This window comes from Taeniopygia guttata, chromosome 4 (assembly GCF_048771995.1).
Source record: "Taeniopygia guttata chromosome 4, bTaeGut7.mat, whole genome shotgun sequence".
NCBI lineage: Eukaryota > Metazoa > Chordata > Aves > Passeriformes > Estrildidae > Taeniopygia > Taeniopygia guttata.
This window is the reverse complement of record NC_133028.1, coordinates 70,538,596-70,557,579: the sequence shown is the minus strand read 5'-3', so window position 1 is coordinate 70,557,579 and position 18,984 is coordinate 70,538,596. Positions and strand designations below refer to the sequence as shown.

General features: G+C 48.2%; 1 protein-coding gene and 1 long non-coding RNA gene across 17 annotated transcripts; one reads left to right on the top strand and one right to left on the bottom strand.

Moving 5' to 3' along the window:
* The first annotated feature begins 8,445 nt into the window (after window positions 1–8,445).
* Window positions 8,446–10,241, top strand: LOC140684022 (uncharacterized). Its single transcript, XR_012055855.1, has 2 exons — window positions 8,446–8,862; window positions 9,814–10,241. It is a non-coding gene; the product is annotated as an uncharacterized lncRNA (long non-coding RNA).
* LOC115495130 (uncharacterized) lies at window positions 9,694–18,711 on the bottom strand. Of its 16 annotated transcripts, none has more exons than XM_072928944.1 (7): window positions 14,381–15,589; window positions 13,314–13,399; window positions 12,909–13,198; window positions 12,697–12,814; window positions 12,431–12,468; window positions 11,696–11,770; window positions 9,694–10,100 (listed from the first exon to the last, which is right to left on the bottom strand). In XM_072928944.1, exons 1-4 carry the CDS (start codon window positions 14,732–14,734, stop codon window positions 12,777–12,779), a joined length of 768 nt encoding a protein of 255 aa, XP_072785045.1. In that variant the 5' UTR covers window positions 14,735–15,589; the 3' UTR covers window positions 9,694–10,100; window positions 11,696–11,770; window positions 12,431–12,468; window positions 12,697–12,776. The 16 variants fall into 16 exon arrangements, 13 of the variants coding, with proteins under 13 accessions (XP_072785045.1, XP_072785048.1, XP_072785047.1 ...); XM_072928947.1 differs by having other exon boundaries at window positions 9,694–10,038; XM_072928946.1 differs by having other exon boundaries at window positions 9,694–10,035.
* Window positions 18,712–18,984: the final 273 nt, after the last annotated feature.

Below are 18,984 nucleotides of genomic sequence, written 5' to 3'. Positions count from 1 at the left end.
AGCCAATACCACTAAAGAAATATTTACCAAGGAAAACACAGGCAGGCTAGTGAAGGAAGCTTACAAAATCTCCTGAAGTACAATTCCAAGTCATGCTCTGGAGTCACATCACCAGCTCCTGCCAATAAACCTAGCAGCTAAATGGGTACAACTCCATGCTTTCCAACTCAAACCCTTTCAAAATGCCTTCACTGTAAGGGTCTCAGGGGTCACCCATGCTCAGGCAGGCAATGGACTGACTAGACATGAGCAAATTTAAGTCACTGGATGTGGTACTTCAGTCTGCTATTTCTTTTGTTGCAGAGGATGAGGCACTGAAAAAAGCTCTTGGTGTTTCTCACAGCAAGCAGACAGCCTTCAGCTTTGGGAGGAGTTAACACCCTGCTATCCAAGGCCAGAAAGCATTAACACTTTACAGAGCTCTGTCCAGAGGCCTGGGGCTTCCTGCAGGGTTATGGCCCAGACCTTTTTTTTTTTTTTTTTTTAAACACATATCCCCTTCTTTTTCTAATCCTCCAGCAATGAGTTTACTTCTGCATGTGATCACTATTTTTTGCAACGCCAAAATAAATATAAATAGAGACGTAGAAAAAAAAAAGGGAATTGTTATCTTCACATCAACAACAAGAGCAAGAAGAGAGAGATTTTTGTCTGAAAGCCAAAATGCTATGCTATAATGCAGTCCTGGAATTGAGTCCAACACACAGTTGCATTGCTTCCATAGTTTCATATCTACGCATCAACATCATACTCTTGCCACAGGGAAAGTATAATGATAACTTTCTTCCTAATTTATTCTGGAGATATGGTTATTAGAGAAAGGGGATGTTGTTCTCTGGGTGGCTGTGAGACAGACAAGGACTCTCGGCATTATGCTATGAGAATGTGGGTCAGTTGCATTATCTAAAGTGTCTGTAGTTTACACTTCTCAACTAGGAGGTAATCAGAATGTCATCAAGAGTAAAAATTGTTGGAATGACCTTTGGACTGTTTTTTCTCTTGCAAATCTCCAGAGGCAGCTTGACTGAAGGAATAAAAGGAGAATGATCTGAAGTAGGCTCATGATAAATAGGAACAATTATCACACTTATTATCTGATAAATAATGTATTATGGTTTGCCATTAATCCATGACAAAACACCTACTTCAGGTAAAAGCCTGCAGCATGACTTCCTTTTATGCTTCCCTACTTACTGCCTGGTATTTGCACTAAAGGAACATAAAAGAAATATTTACTTGGAAGCTGAGAGTTGCCTCTGCATCCTTGACCTTTTCAATATGGGAGGATGAATTATGTCCCTCATAGAAGCAGCAAATTGACTCGCTGCTGCATATTTAAGTATCAGAGCTCCATTAGAAGAGAAGGCATTAAAAAGTCTTTCTGTCTTGCTCAGAAAAGACTTCAAAGCACTTCACATATTGCAGAGATTATTCTCCTTTTCATGGGTAAGTGCTCCAAGATACAGGACAGGTGGACCAGTTTTTTCTAAAATCAGTGCCTGAGCAGCAGAACCCAGACTCACGAGCAGGACAGCCTACCCTGGATTTTCTCCAGAGACTCCCATGTTTGCTGCTCCATGACTTGTGCATCCTCACCTCTGCCATAGACACAGTTCAAGCTATTATATTACATATATAAAGGAAAGCTGCACTGATAACCATTTTCTTTAGGCCATGCTTGGAGCACAGTTCCCTCCATTCAAGACTTGTGGGTCTTCACAGCCTGGCTGCACTGGAGATCCCTGTAGTTGAGGGTGAAGAATGGGCCCCTCTGAGTATCATCTCTCATTCACCTTGTCACTATAATATTAGGTCAATCTACTTCTCTGACAGCCTAGAAACACCCCAATGCACTCCATCAATCCTGCAAAAGGCTTGTGTCAAAAAATCCCATTGTTTGGGTTCACATTCTAGTTGAGAAGAAGCCAGAAAATTTCCCTCAAGCAGGACCCACACACAATACTTGCTGAAGGGGAAAATATAAGTACAGACCTAATGCAGCTGCACACACACAGGGAAAGATATGATTTTCATTACACTCTTTTCAACATAAACAGTAATGATGCCTCACAGAAAAACTAATCCCAGATATGTGCAGCACCTAACTGGGGAGAAAGTACCTTGGACTTCACTGACAAAAGTTATCAGAAAAAGTAGATGGAGAAGATAGATCATCTGCTTCTTGTCTTGAAGACAGCTGAAAGAAGCCTGATTAATCAGTTAAAATGTTAAACATTTGAAAATGTGAAAAACTGTCTTCTGACAGGTTGTGACAATAAATATATACCATTTATATTCTCCTATGTAGATATATGTGGGTTGTCATCCTTGATCCTCCAGGACAGCAGCATATAAAGACTTAACTGCACTTATATAATCTGTCAGATATAAACTATTGACCAAGTCTGGGATTAGGATTAAAGGCAGTCACACCCAGATTCTCCTCTGAGAAGGAGTTTGGAAAGCAAGGCAATCCTTTCCTGAACCTAATGAATCAGCAGGATGGCCTCCTTGATAAATCTTGTCCAAAGGTTCCATTCTGCCCAAGACTGCCCTGGTGTCTTCTGCTTTGGGCTTCTAGTGACGCTATCATATATATATATGTATTACATCCAAATATATGCAAAGCTCTGTGAACAAACTTGATTGCTTCTGTATGTTTAGAGAACACCTAAAGCACAGGGGAACTACAACTATACTCACACAACCTAACACCAGGATTTGGAAGCCCTGCTTGCAAGCAGAATCAGCAGATTACATCCTCTAACTGACCAAAAATTGTTTGACTGACAGATCTGTGAGTCACTGCAGCACAAATTAGTAGTCTCAGAGCTCTCTGTTGCTGCAGAGTCTGTTTTCAGCATCTGAGCTACCCAAGTGTGATGTGTTTACACCACATGAAGTCACAATCTTGCACTCAGGTGTGCCCCCACTGCTTTGTAGTAAGGGCTTTTCATTGCTAGCTCACACTGTCTTCCGTGGCCAGAAAGGAAAGGGGTCTTTCCTCCCAAATCCTCTTACCTATCTCACACATCTACTCTGAGGAATAAAGGCATCCAGAGGATTTGAATCAATTCCCCATAGGCACTGCTTCCTACTGCAGGTCTCTGGTTCAAAGCATAAAGTTTAAAGGTTATGCCCATCCCATTTAATTTCTTCAAGAATGAAACACCCACTTTTATTGCTTCTTTCCTGAACCTTGATTGCAGAAAAATATACTTTTTGTACCATTACTGCTGAGGAGTCAAGTCCTCACTGCTTTGAAGAGGGGTGTGAACAGGTGGCCTCCTCTTGCTGCTGGAAAGCTGGAATGCCTCATTTTATGCTGCTTACAATAGTTGCTTGCAACTGCTCCTGGTGCTTATGGTGCATATGCCAGCTAATATACATTACAATATTTCCTTTTCTTTAAGAGAAAAATGTCTTTCCACCCAGAACCCATTTAGTATTCCACACCAAGAAATGCCAGAGTTCTATATGTACCTATAGCTCTAGTTGTCTACAAAAAATATTTTAAAATATATAGTATGCATTCCTTATTAAAGTAGTTAATGACTTTTTCATTATACTTGATTTAACTGATGTAGTTCATTATTACTTTTGTTGCTCTGTTCAGAGATGTTCTTCATACTCCAGATACATAAGTTGTTTGGTCAATTAAGTGTTTTAAATAGCCAGGTATTCTTTAATGTCTGTTCACCTACTTGCATGTCTTTATTCATAAAATAAAGCCCTGACTATATAGGGGTGTGTGGGAATACTGTGTTTCTATATTCGTTGTCTTCATGTAACAAAAAATGGACACTGGAATAGTGAATAAGTCTGTGTATTGTGATAACAGGTTGTAACAGGAAAACAATTGTATACTGTAAGGATGTACAGGCTGTGTTTTGCTCTGGTTTAATGATTAAAATTTTGAATAAACTTTTAAAGGTAACCTAGAGTATAACGAGCACTTCACAAACACTAATAGCCAGGACATTAATGGCAGGTGTTAATCCTTCAATCCATCTGCTTTATGAAGGCAGATGTCTGTATCAAAGCAGATGCCTGGAGAAACCCATGGGCTGCTAGAGTGTGTCAGGACTGGAGGTTCCTGCAGAGTGGAGTTACCCACTGCTACCACACATCTGCTACAGCCTCAGTAAAAGCAGGGATTTTAAAGGAAATTTAAAGCCTGAGGTCAAAACTTTTTATTATCTGCTACCCAAAAATTACTTTTATTCTGTGTTTCAGTATCTTCTGCTCTCTCTTCCTGTCCTGTATGATTGCCACACCAATGGAAAGGGCTCCTTCTCCAGCTTGGATTCATAAAAGTGACAGTTCTCCACAACAATTTTCTAGCTACTGTAACTCGCATTAAATTTAAAATTGTATTTTAGTCAGGTTGGCCTTAAAAATCCTACTGGACTTCTCTGAATGTACCTGTACTGATATCTATGTATTCTTCTTTTCATGAGGATGTGATTTATTTTAAATTCCGTTTCTTTTTTTTACTATTTCTCTCTTCTGTAATCTGGCTGGCAATTCCATAAAGCAAGCAAAGAGTAAAGAAGAAAAGTCTATTAGCTACAAAATGTGAAATAATACCTAAATATCTCAATTTTAAAATAATTTTCCTCTGTATGTCCTTCAAGGTGTGGATTCTGGACAGCTTGACCTATTATTAGCTTACAGTTTAAAAGGAGACCTCTGTTGCCAGTTGCTGGATGGTCAAGAGTTCAAAAGTTATTGACCAATGAGGAGGGCAAAAGCACAAAACAGCTTCAGGTCCCATGGCCCTGTTTCAACAAAATGGATTCTTTTTGAGAAGCCCTAAGGATAATAAATTATATAGCAAATTAAACACATTAAAACCCTGGGGCTGAAAAGAAAGGATCAGAAAGTGCTGTAATGATGATAGGTCATGTTTTTACTGTATAATGAGCACAGGTCAGGTAGTGGTGTCTAATTTACTTGGAACACAGTTTTTTGCATATTCAGAACTCAGTTTCTCTACCAGGCTAAATACATGACTCCAAAACCTCCTGACCATTTAATCCCATTGAAGTCCCATCACGCCAATTACAATTAATTTGAGGACAAGGTCAAGGAAATAAACATACAAACAAAAATCAAGCAGGCACCACTGCAGCTTTTCTGTGGCCTCTCTTGAAGAGAAAGGGGAAAAAAAAGGGAAGGGCTACTAACGGACTAACAAAGAAAGCAATCTTAAATGTTTAGGAAATTTCCTGTGAAGCTTATATAAAGCTGCAAAAAGGAAAAACTGCTGACAGAAGTAAAATAAGGAGCTTCTTGCTTTCCAATAGCAAGGCTTGAGGACTAGTGCATAAGTGGAATGAGATGCATTTAATATTCAGAGCCAGGGCAGCTGGAAAAAAGATAAAGGCTGCAGTGGCTTGGCAGAGAGGGAACAGTTTGTGGTAGCCTCACAGATCACTTTTCCAGGCATCAATCAACTTACAAAATGTCATTTCTTAATCTTTACAGTAGCCTAATTAACACTGCAAAGCTTTTCAGATTAGACAAGAGAAGAAAAGCAGAAAGACCTCATAACCTTCTATCTCAGGTTGTGACAAGGCTTTTGGCACGTGGAAAAGCATGGTCAAACTTTTTCCAGAAGGAGCCAACTTCATTTCTCAGACTTTGAAGCAGGTCCACAAGAGAGAGGGTCAAAGAGAGCCTAAAATAAGGATAAAAACAAAAGAACCAGGCAAGGTTCTGTTAAGAAAAAGACACGGCCTTTTTCATTTCTCCAAACTTAAGTCTGTAGCGTTTTTCATTCCCTCTCTTCATACAGCTCAGGGTGCCTAGGTCTTAGTCACAACTCCTACAGGTCCCTACAGTTATCTTCTTTTTCATAGGATTTTCTTTTTCTGTGGATGCACAGAAGCTCCCTTCAAGGAGCAACAAGTACTATGGACCCTTTGAGGTTGTTGACATAAATTCCTTCTGCATCCATAATGCCAGGCAAGTGCATGAGAATCCTAAAATCCACTTACTTCACACAATCCAAAAAAAATTAGGATTATTAGTTTAAATATAGCTTTCCAGGTGAAGGCACATTAAATGCCAGACTAATGAGTTTTATATTGGCAGCGACAGCAGGATCGTAGTCCCTAGGGCTGGGTGTAGGAGTTTGGCAGCTCAAGACACTCAGACAGATGCCTTCTGCTTCCTGCTTTCAGTCATCCAAGTACCTCTGCTAGTTTGCTATTCCAGCCACCTGTCTGTCAGAGAAAACACAGAGAAGATATCTAACAGAGCCTGTGCAAGACAGAACAAATAATACATCCCAAAGTGCAGCAAAGTAATCACCTGAAATTTCAAAACTCAAAGGCATATTTGGATTTAATCCTCAGCATATGGACCTACATAAGGTCACTAAAGCAAGCATCTCTACAGAAAATGCCTCTCCTACAGCTTTCCTGCATGCAGCTGACATATGTTTTTTTTTGATAGGGCATTAATTCTCTCCTACCAGCTCCCTTACTGAGTCAGAGAAATGTTGTTTACTTGGTTTTAGGTTTAAAATGAAGGCAAGAAAAGAATACTTCAATGAAACTCTATGCCACTCATGGAAAGAGTGACCCTCTAAGGGCCATGTTATTTTTTCTGTTTTACAAGGGGAGCCAGAAAAATGTGTTGGGAATGTTGGAAATTATACAAAGAACTAAGAATTTATATTGTAAATAGTGGTGCTGAATTTTGACCACGTCTATATGCTTTAGCTTTGCCCAAAGACATACTTTGTACCTGTGCCCAAAGGTGCAGTTACTTGCTCGTTTCTAATAAATTATCTGTAAAATACATGGGACTAAATATATAAATTCTTCTTCTATTCAAAGACATTGTATGTGAAAACTTTTTGAATGGACTTTTTACAAGGGCATGTAGTGACAGGGTTTTGGCTTTAAACTGGAAGAAAATAGGTTTGGTTTAGAATCCCAGTTGTCCATCAATATGAATGAAATGGCAACTGCCTTTTCAACATAGTCCCTCATCAATTTCATCACCAGTATGTCACAGAAACAATCTGAAGAATTGTAAATTGCTTCCTGAACTGTAGCTCTGCAGTTATAACCAATTTATTTTGGAAAGGCTGTTTTTGAGCAAGTCATGTACAACATTGTCTTTAAGAATATTTTCCTGTAAGATGATAAGGAGGCAGTTTTGCTAATGGCTTTTCACCTACTTTTCATTACTGTTGCTAAGAAGAAAGTTCTAAAAGTAATACCCGCGATAAGAACAGGATGAGGAGTGGGAGGGGGTGGCAGACATGAGTCTGTGTTTCCTCACTTTCATGAATATCTGCCATTCTTTCCATACCACATTATCATCAAGGGTGCATATAATGTCACCACGTAGCTGAAAAGAACTTCTGTTTCTCTTCCCACAAGTTTTTTTTTCAATTCCAAACTTCTACCTGATAGCTATAGCTGATGACAAAAAAAAAAAAAAAGTCTCAATTTCCTCCTTAACTGTTTTCCCATAACTAAAGAGATCTCTGCAAAAATGGTTTCCTGCATCTGGTCTCTCTCTCTCTCTCTCTCTGTGGAGTAAAAATACATTTGAAAAGGTAATGCTCTTTTTTTGGCAAGGAATAACCTACTATACTGGCACAGTTTAACCCTACGAAGTGACATGAGGAACCTGGGCTGACAAGTTTTTTTCCCCAAGGAAAAGTGGCATTGCTTTCGCTCAGGGACCTGTGGTCCTGAGGGGGCGGCCACTTGGAAAAAATCCAAATGGTGAAGGATGTGTCCCAGACCCAAGCTGCCTCCACCTCAAAATACTGCTGCCATGACAGTCCCAAGGGAACCCTACAAACTGACAGCAGGAACCTGGGTTGGCGACTTGTCTTTCCCAGGGCAAAGTGGCATTGTTTATGTTCAGGGCTCTGTGGCCCTGAGGGGGCGACCACCTGCAAAACATCCAAACAGCGAAGGATGCGTCCCAGACCCAAGGTGCCCCCACCTCAAACTTGTGCTGCCCTGACAGTCCCAAGGGAACCATGCAAACTGGAACCAGGAACCTGGGCTGCTGAGTTTGCTTTCACAAGGTAGATATCCCTCATTTATGTGTGTCACTCTTAACTCCTCTCCTTTGCCCCTCAGCCCCTCTGTGTCACCCTCCAGCTGCCCCTGTCCCCCTCAGCATCTCCCTGTGTCACCCATGTCCCCTCTCCCTGTTCCTCCCTCAGCTCCCTCAAGCTCCCACAGTGCCCCTCAAGCTGCCCCTCAGCCTCTATGCCATGAAAAGACTCTAAAAAAACATAAAAATACCCTAAAAAACCCTCATATTCAAAATATCCTCAAACCCCCACAAAAACATAAAAATAACCTCAGAATACCCTTAAAATACAATAAAAATACCCCACAGGCCGGCATCAGGAACCGGGGGCTGCAGTGCCGCTCTCTGCCCACACGGCGGCAGCACCACAGCCGGGGCGCCGCTCGCCTCAGGGCCGCGGGCGGGGCAGGGCCGGAGCAGCGCGGGCGGATCCCCTCAGAAACATCCCCTGCAGCAAATGCTCCGTGTGCGGGACGGGTTTGTCCCGGCACTTGGGGCTCCCCGGGATCGTGTGCCAGGGAATAAAGCCCGCGCCGCGCTCCCAGCTGCGCTGCCGCGGTTCTGTGGGCTGCGCTGGGCTCTGTTTCCCGGGGAGCAGCGGGATGGGGTCCCTGTGCCACCCCCGGGGGTCGCACGGAGAAGCTGCTCCCGTGGTACGGCCGAGGGTCGGGGGAAACCTGAACAGTCCTGATGGAAACCGCTGGAAAAACAAGTTTGGCTCGGTTTTGACATTTTCCCCTTGACCAGCTGGAGTGCTGAGAATGGAGGCTCTGCAGAGAATGTCGTCTGGTGAGTCTCCTGATGGCCCACAGCTAATGCTGTGCTGACACCAAGTCACCTCATTCTGATTAAAACTCTCTTGAAATACGCTTAAATTACTAACTGGACTACAAAATGCACGGGGGAAGCTTCATGTTCCTAAGGAAATGCTTTAGGGATGTGCAGCTTCTGAACTGCACCAGCAATCCCCGCTCCCACAGAAACCTGCTGGGCCGTGGTTCTGGGGCAAGGGTGGCACAAAAGTGGCACCTTCAGTGCCACCCTAACAGGGATTTCCCTGGGAGCTCTCAGGATCGGGAGGAAATGGTGTTCCTGCCCCTCTGGGAAAGCGGGAGCAGGATCAGTGCTGCAGCTGTGTCTTTTTCCTGCTCTCTGCAGCTGTTCCAAGGATGCCCTGGAGTGCTCTGGCCCAGGGCAGCATAATCTGTGTTTAGAGCTTCCCCCGTGCCTGGGTGCGCAGCTGGGTCAGTCACTGAGCTCCCAGGGAACCCCTGAGGTTGGAAAAGCCCTTTGTGCTGCTGAAATGGCCCCAGGACAAACCTTCCCAAGCTGGAAGCAAAGCCAGGGACAGGGAGGGAAATCCAAGAGGGTGGTGGAAGGGCTTTCTCCCAGGTCTGGACACCTCAAGGCAGGGGTGATTTTTAAGTGTTGTTAAATGCTGCAGCAGCTCCCTCCCCATGTGAGAGCTGCCCCAGCTTGGGTGAGTGTGAGGATATCCAGCTCTTCCTTAGGGCTTGGGGCATGGCAGGGTGCAGAGCTCATGGTAAATCTTGTTTAAACACTTTTAATATCAAAATGCATTAAAACAGAGACTTTGAGGAAATAACGTACCAAACTCTGTTGCAAACATGGGTGCAAGCTGTCTTTATTAAAGATCACATTGACGATGTTTTGTCAAACCACTCTGAGGACAGAATGTGTCCAAAAAGCTTCACTAACCCCTTGTTCTTCTGCTGGTAGGGTGGCATCTGACCCCAGGTCTCGGGGGCTGCATGGAGATTCCTCCCTGGAGCACGGTCACCCTGTGAGGATGAGCCACAGAGGTTCAGTTCTTGGAGCAGGTGAGGATCTCTTTTACTTAGTAATTGTTTTTGCTGGCTGTAATGTCACAGCTCCAGTGTTCCTTCAGACATTGTGCCCTGCAACAGCCCTTGCAGCTCCTGTGCTGGGCAGGGAGCAGCTCTGCTGTGGGAAATGGACTTGTAGAAAATTGTCAGAGTTTGACAGAAGGTTTACATAGTATCTATCTGCATGGAAATTTTGAGATAAGAAATGCTGAGTTAGAAATGCCATGGAATAGGACAGACATTGTTGAGAGAGAAATGGAACTGGAAACAAGTTTTAAAGGATGAGTTTGTAAATGAGACTAGATACTAGATGTATAAAGAGAGAATAAAAAAAGTAGGATTTAGAAATTTTATATGTTTTTTAGATAATTATATAAAGAGATGGTAAAGTATATGAAAATTTGTTTAAAATGTTATAATATTTTATAAATAATGTTTATTATAAAAATAATAGATTTATATACTTTGCATATTAGTAGTAAGTTTGAAGAAGATAATATGTAAATATTTTTTTAAGTTAAGGAAATAGAATTAAAATTTTTAAATAGCATGATCTTAATAGTAATTACTATTTTTTATGTGTTAAAAAATAAAAAAAGTAGAGATTGTAATGAAGAATAGAATTTTTGATTAAATTTATGATGTAATAAACTGTATTTCTTTTACTTATGAATAGATGTTAGTGTTTTATTTTAGTTGTTTTAATTGGAGTTGCTTCATTTTTTTAAGAAAATTAACCATATATTTATAGTTTAGAGAAATGATTTTTAATACAATTTAAGAGAAGTTATATTAAATAACATTTAAATTTAGAATGAATTTTGATAGTAAGGAATAATTAACTTAATTTTAATAGAATATTAAAGTGATAAAATGAAATTTAAGAATAGTTAATTTAAATATAGTGAAAATTAATTTTGTTTGATTTTATTAATACTTAACTTATTGAATGTTATATTTATAAATAGACTTTTTAAAGTATTTTGGTTTTTGAGAAATTTTAGATTGTTGACTTACGATTATTACTTATATATTTTATTTATAGGGAGATATGTTTCTTAGTAAAACATTTTTATTTATGTTATATTTAGAATGGTACTAATTTGTATAGTGGGTTTTTTTAATGTAGGCTATTGATTAGATTGTTTTATATTTTTTGCGGCCTTAGAGAAATATTTATTTATTTGGTTAGGCTTTTCTATATTTGAAGTATGTTTTGATGGTTTTTGTTGTTTTTTAAGAGTTTTTAATTCAGAATTTGAAGAGTATTTGGTGTTTGGAAGAAATAAATTTGGGTGTTTTGTTAGATACGGTTGAGTTGCATTTTTAATGTTAGTAAGGACTAATTTTGGCACATTATTTTGATTTTTTGTTTGGTTATGGGGAGGGTCTGCTGTTAGATGTGGAAGCGTGAGACTGGCAGTAGGACTCTGTCTAATGGTTTATGAGGAGGTGTTATTTTAAGTTTTATAAAATACACTGAGAATGAGTTAAAATCATGGAATAAACACTATGGTAATTAAAGGGTGTTATGTTTAAAGAGCTATAAATCTTTCCTAATAACTGCTTGACATCAGGTGAGCTTAATCAAATTTTTCTGCCCAAAAGGCATCAGGCACGTCGCATCAATGGCACGACCTCTGCCCACTGCTCCTGTTCCACCCGATCAAAATCAACAGCAAAAGTTGGTTGGGCTTTAAGAACTTGAAATAACTCTGAAGCAAAATAAATCACATTTTTCCCCTGTGTTTTTTCCTTTCAGATGCTGCACTCACCTCTGCGGACACACGCCGAGCTCTCACTGCAGGAACCCGTCAGGCCTCGGTGGCTGTGAGTTCATGTTCTTCTCACTGGGGAATTGAAATAATTGCTGGTTAATTGCAGAAATGTTTTCTGGAGCCTTTCCCCTTTTGTGCCCCTGTGCTGTGTGGGACAAGGGCAGAGGAGCCTCGGGCTGGAAAGGGGCAGGAGAAGGCAAAGGGACCCCCTGGTGTCCCCAGGGCTCTGTGGGGAACAGAAGGGACACTGTGCGGGCACGGGGAGGTGAGGAGTGACAGTCTGGGGCCAAATCCCAGCTCACCCGCAGGGAAATAAGGGAGGGACATTTTGGAGGGGAAAGCTGAGGCCAAGTTGTGCTCGCACAAAGTGGCACCAGAGGCGAAGGTCAGTCCAGAGCCCACCCTGCTCAACCTCTAGGTCCCAGAATAAATTCTACAAGCTGCCCGTTGAGGGACTAAAAATACATAAAAGCATAACCAAGAGCAATGCAGAAGGTTCCTGGGAATCCCATTACAGTGTTGTCACAGCCTTTTTAACAGAGCTGTAAGTTTTTTATTTCAATGCTGCGTTTCTCTGCTGGGATGATTCACTCTGGGGGCTGTGGGGACTTTTTGGGTTTGAACTCCCTCCCGGTGGCCCTGACACTGCTCAGGAGCTGGAGGAAAAGCAGAGTCAGTGCTCCTGGCAGGGGCAGGGAGTTTTCCCCCACAGCAGATCCAGCAGCTGCCCACCAGCCTGGCCAGGAGGGATCTGCTTTGGCTCCTGGCTGCTGCAGGGACAGAACGTGCTCAGCTGCTCCAGGTGACATTCCAGCAGCCTCATCTCCCATCCAGGACAAGGCGGTGGCTGGATGCGCTCCCGGCCTGTGCTGAGGCAGAACATCTCTCCTGCAGAAGCTCAGCTCCTTTCAGAGCCTCAGCAGTGGCCTCTGCATGGCCTTTTCCCTCAGGAAAGAGATGCACATCCCTGACTGCAGCACACCTCCAGTGGGACCCACCTGTGAGTTTTCCATCACTTCTGCACTTCCAGCTGGCTCCCTGAAAAACTCCAAACGTCATCCCACTCAAACCTCTGATTTTAGAGCATCTCCGAGGCTATGGCTTGGCATTTAATATCTGTGAGAGAAGATTGCCTTGGCTTTAATGCTGCTGGTGGATGATGGCCTCAGGCTGGAAAAGAGAGAAGGGATTTGGGGTGGCCAGGACATACCTTGCAGCTGTGTGGGATCTCTGAACCAGGAATTGCTGTCTGAGCCGCTCTGCAAGCAGCCTGTGCCTCCATTCCCAGGTAATGCCAGCTGCTCCTTGGGCTTCTGGGCTGTCAGTGGTCTCTGTCCAGACCAAAGCATCTCCCCATGCCTGGTCAGAGCAGCCCCTGGCTGAGGAGCCACGGTGCAGGCACAGCTTCTCCTCTGCAGATCCCAAGGACAAGAGGTGCTGCTTCCCTTCCACGGGTTTCTGGCCTTCTCCTGCCCTGCGCTCCCAGCCAGCTGGGACACACTGAGGGAACACCAAGGAACATTGCTGGCAGTGAGAGGGAGACATCGAGGCCTCTGGGCCAGAAAAGCAGCCCTGGCCTCAGCAGCCACCACTGTTTTGTCCTGACAACACTCACCTGCAGGGAATGCCCCCTGCTGCTCTCCAAAAGAACATCGGCCATGGAGCAAGGTAACCCTCAGGACTTGTCTCATTCGCTTCTCCCTGCAAAGGGACATAGCATGAGCACATTTACAGCTGTTGGGTAAACCCTAGAAAGGGTAGAAGAGTTCAGGGTTATGGGGAAGAGTTTGGTGCTGTCATGTCAGGTGCTAGCTAGTTCTGCCCTAGAGCCAGCGCAGGGGCTGGTGTGTAAAGCAGCATTAAGAGAAGAAAAGGAGCTGCATTTGTATAGGAGTTCCTTACTGGCAGCAGTCATTCCTATCCCACCCGTGACCTTTGTCATGACCTTGACACTTGGAGCAGGGTGCTGAGAAGGCCAAAATTCTGTGTTCAATGTGCAGCTGGGCCAGTCGCTTCTCATCATTTAACTCCATGAGCCTCAAGGTACTGGAAATAAAGAATTGTTTTCACCCACTTCTGAACACTGGAGAGTGCGAGCTGCAGAGAAAGCGGGAGACAGGAAGGAGAGCATCAGGTCTCAGCTGGCAGGTGTTGGCCGAGCAGGCAGAGCAGGAGCGAGCCCTGGCAGAGCTCTAGCGCCACACCGGGCACAACTGGAGCAGAAGCAGCAACGCCTCGGCCCCAGCGGCCATCCCGGAGCCGCTGCAGCCCCGCTCGTCCGGGGGGGTTCCCCGGGGATGCGGACACGGGGAGGGGGCTGCGGGCGCTGCTGCTCGCAGGGGAGCGCGGTGGCCACGGGGCTACCGGGGCGGGGGGAGGTCGGCATCCCGCGGGGGCTGCGGGGCGGCTTCGTGTCCGCCCGCGGGGCCGGAGGCGGCTCTGAGGCAGCGGCGGTGCCGATGGGGCCCCGGCACAGCCGGAGCGGCAGCGCCCGTCCCGGAGCGGCTCTTCCCGCCCGCGGCGATACCGGTCCCGATCCCAGCCCCGATCCCGCCTCGATCCTCCGGCCCCGGCACCCCCACCCCGCCCGCCGAGGAAGGAGCGGCTCTGCCCGGCTCCCACAGCAGACACCGGCGGGACCGGGACCCAAATCCCCGGGCCCAGATCCCGTTCCAGTCCCACCTGAGCGCCTCGGACACCGCGCAGCGCCGGGAGCAGCCCTGATCCGATCTCCGCAGGGCGCCGGGAGCAGCCCCGATCCCATCTCCGCAGGGCGCCGGGAGCAGCCCCGATCCCATCTCCGCAGGGCGCCGGGAGCAGCCCCGATCCCATCTCCGCAGGGCGCCGGGAGCAGCCCCGATCCCATCTCCGCAGGGCGCCGGGAGCAGCCCCGATCCCATCTCCGCAGGGCGCCGGGAGCAGCCCCGATCCCATCTCCGCAGGGCGCCGGGAGCAGCCCCGATCCCATCTCCGCACGGCGCCGGGAGCAGCCCCGATCCCATCTCCGCACGGCGCCGGGAGCAGCCCCGATCCCATCTCCGAACAGCGCCGGGAGCAGCCCCGATCTGATCTCCGCAGGACGCTCCGAGCGCCGGTCCCGCCGCAGCCCGGGCCGAGGAGCCGCCGCCATTTACGGGCGTGGGGCGGGGCCAGCACAGGTGCGCGCACAGCGCAGCCTGGAAGGGCCGGGGGACACCGGCCCCTTTTCCCCACACGGTCGGGCAGCGTCCGGGTCCCCGTTACAGCCCAGTCACCGCCGCGGGGACCGCGGCTGTCCCTCCCGAGGCCCCGCTAAGCCACAGCTCCGCCAGCGCCTCGCCGGCCCCCCAGGAAAGGCGGGGGTGCCTCTCCCCCGGCGCTCCGCCCCCGCGGCGCAGCTCCCGCCGAGGCGCCCCCCGCGGGACGCACGCCGGTACTGCGGGGAGACCCCGAGCGCGCCCTGCCGGAGCCGAGCCGGCACTGCGGCCCCAGCGGCGCTCCCCGGTACCGGCGCTGCGGCCCCAGCGGCGCTCCCCGGTCCCGGCGCTGCCGGATCGCTCCGCCGCTCCGCTCCGCTCACACGCCGGGCACGGCCGCACCGCGGCTCCGCGCTGCCCGCGGCACCTGCGCCTGTGCCGGGCCCGACGCGCGGGCAGAGCCAAACAGCCCCTCCCTGCCCCGACCCCGTGTCCCCGCAGGGCCCTGCCGCTCCCGGAATGGACCCGTGTCACCCCGCAGTGGCAGCCACGTTTGGTCCCTGATCGTTCCCGCTGAGGAGCGATCCCAGCTCTTCCCCGTTCCCGAACGGCTGCTGCTGTCAGAGATGCCCGGCGTGGAGAGGGAGCAGCGGAGTCGCATTTCACACGAGACCTGTTTGTGGTCCGAAGCTGAGCCGAATCGAGCCCTGCTCAACCGAACTGAACCGAACCGAGTTCAGCGAACCCAGCCTCCTGCTCTCGGGACTGTTAATGAGCACATGTGACGATGGGCTTTTAGACCAAAGCATTTTCCCGGTTTATTTCCCTGCCTCTGTTTCCCTTTTCCCTTCCCTGCACTGTCTCAGCCCGCTGAATCTCATACCCCAAACCTGCCTCGGCTCCTCTTTACCCTCCAGTAAATCCAATCTTCCCACTTCTCTCATGTCACTTGCTTTGCTATATTCCTAAATTTAACAAGCCATCCCCGACCCGTAAGCTTTGGTTTTGGTTAGATTCGGCTCAGTCCAGCTCACCTCGGCTCAGTTAGGCCGAACTTGGAGCCGCTCTCTCAGTTTGACTGAACTTGGCTCAGTTCGGCCAAGCTCAACTTGGTTCGGTTTAGCCCGGAGCCGCTCGCTCCGTTCGGCGCAGCTCGGCTCAGCTGAATTCAGCTCGGTTCTGCTGTGCCCGGTTCACTCACAATTCCTTATGAGATGCATCACTGCTCTTCCCTCCTGCCCTGGGAATGGGAGCCCCAAATCTCCTGGCAGGCACATACCAAAGTGACAAGGCAGAGTTTCCCTCATTACAGTGCCCCGAGCTGCGCCAGGTTCCCCAGCTTCACAGGGAGGGCAGTGTGCCATGGCCGCCTGCAAGGAGGCTTCTGCAGCGGGCACCTGGAGAGAGGGGCAGGCAGGGCACCTGGCATCGCGGAGATGTGGGAAGCCAGGCCCCAGCAGGCAACATTTATGAGCTGGGCAAAACCTTCCTCCTGGATGATCAAAGTTTCTCTGGAGAAAATGGAAGTAATCCAGAGCAATCTGTTTCTCCAGGAGATAAGGAGGAGTGGGCACTCACAAAGGAAATGGGGAGCAAGTGGGAAGTCTGTGTGTGTCAGCTCCTGCCTCGGTCACGGGAGGGAGCAGGGTTTGTCCTGGCAGTGGCAGTGTCACAGACAGAGGTACAAACGTGGCTGACAAAGCCCTGCTGTCCACAGCAGCTGCCCACAGCGCACTGCAACAACTGAGAGTGGAAGCTCAGAGCCAAAGGGAAAAAGTCTCCTTGACCTCTGTGAAGGACTGTGTGCCCTGCTCATCTCCAGGAAGGTCACAGCCACTCAGCAGCTGCCTGAGCACCCATGGCTCTGTCGGACAGCTTCTCAGCCAATGCAGCAGAAAGGAACTTGGCATGGCTGTGCCAAGGGTTATATGTGCATCTACACAGCCTGGAAGGAAATCAGAAACAGGAGAGAACATATCACAATTCCGGCCCTTCAGAAAGAAAGGAAACTCAGTAACACGATTGAGGGACAGCCAGTTAGTCCTGCACAGTGCAAGTGCTTTAATTCCAGCTGTGCACATAAGGCTTTAGTATTCTGGGTAGCTGAGGCCTGGGTGTTTCTCCCTGGCTCGGCCTCAGAGTCCAGCTGGAAGCAGGAAGCAGAGCACATCCCTGCCACATCCCTGCCACAGGTAAGGAGGGCTCTGCCTGCACATCAGCTGGAGCATCAGCCTCCCCACCGCTCACTACAAAGCAGAAATCTACCCTTCTAATGACAGCTGCAGCTGCATAACAGTTTGGGCTGATGGATGTGTTGCTGAGGGATATTATGAACTTGTTGGCAAGAAGCTGTCATTGTTAAAAAACCCTCAATATGAAACTGGACAGTTACCTGAAACCAGGGTGGTTTTACCGTCTTGCCACGGTGGTGTGTTGCATCCTGTCACAGGAAATCTCTGTTTCTCTGACCATCTTCTGAGACAGGCAGTCCCTAAAATCTCTGGCAGTCAGAAAGCACAGGCTGGGAAGGAGCTGCCAAAGCCCAGTGGCCGCAGGCGGTGTCTGTGTTTTCCCCTCTCTCAGTCTGCGAGAGAGCTGAGAAGCATCTTCTGGCCGGGCGTGCCGTAAGCTGTCAGCCAGGTCTGCATCAGCTCCCCCAGGCTCTGAAAACACAAAGGTGCCTGTGACCGAGAGCTCCCTATGACCCGGGCCTGAGCTTTATTTCAGTCCCCGGAGCGCGGCAGGACCGTCCCGCTGCCGGCTCCTTCCCTTGGCTGCCGGCTCCTTCCCTTCCCTGCCGGCTCCTTCCCTTGGCTGCCGGCTCCTTCCCTTGGCTGCCGGTCCCCTTCCTCCACTCCAGGTGCCCTTTCCTCGTTGCCGGCTCCCTTCCTTCGCTCCCGGTCCCCTTCCTTCGCTCCCGGTCCCCTTCCTTTCCCTTCCGGTCCCCTTCCCTTCGCTGCCGGCTCCTTCCCTTCGCTGCCGGCTCCTTCCCTTCGCTGCCGGCTCCCTTCCTTCGCTGCCGGCTCCTTCCCTTCGCTGCCGGTTCCCTTCCTTCGCTCCCGGCTCCTTCCCTTGGCTGCCGGTCCCCTTCCTTCGCTGCCGGCTCCCTTCCTTCGCTGCCGGCTCCCTTCCTTCGCTCCCGGTCCCCTTCCTTCGCTGCCGGCTCCTTCCCTTCGCTGCCGGCTCCTTCCCTTCGCTCCCGGTCCCCTTCCCTTGGTTCCCGGCTCCTTCCCTTGGCTTCCTCGCCCAGCACCTGCGCCCGGTGGGAGGGACCCGTCCGGCTGCGTCGCGCTCTCCCGCCCGAAGCGCCACCGCTCCGAGACACCCCGGCTCGGGCGGGTTTTGCTGCTATTAACGCCGCTGCTCTCGCCGCTTCATCCCGGTGATGCTAAGTTTCGGTTATCAGGTCGGGTTGCCACGTACGAGACGGCAAAAACTTTCCCGGCTCCAAACTCCCCGCAAGCTCTGCAGCGTCAGGAGTGTTGGCTTTGTTGCCCCGCTCTGCAAAGCCAGAGTCCCCCGTTTCTGCGCTCTTCTGCAGCGTCTGCCGAGGGAGAGGACGAAGGAAACAGGATTAAATGTCCATGCCTGTACAGAAATAATCGGTCTCTGCACCTGGACCCCACTGCAGCCAAGGGAGGGAAGGCAGCGCTGCTGGCTGCTCCTCCCCTGTGATTGAGCAGAGATTTGAAATAGCCAAAGCTGTCGAGCACCAACAAAAGTCTCACTGTGTGTGCTAGAAATCTTTCAGTGCTAAGTGCACATTGAACCAGCCTACTTGTCATGTTTCTTCTAGTGAAGCATTAGCATTAGTGTCAAAGTTTGTTAATGCGATACAGACATTATCCAGTGAATATATATATTCACAGCTCATTTTGGGTGTGTTGCTATACTGAACAAAGTGGGAGGGAATGGTGGCTGTCACTTCTCCTTATGCTGCTGTTAAACACCATCACTGCAGGGCCTGGGCTGGCCTACCTTGCTAGGAGAATTCTGCAGGGTGTGACAGAATGTTTAAAGTAATGAAACATTGGCATTGCAATTATTATTTCCAGGTATCTTATTTCTGACACATTTGTTGGAGTAATTACTCTGGGTAGTATTTTTACT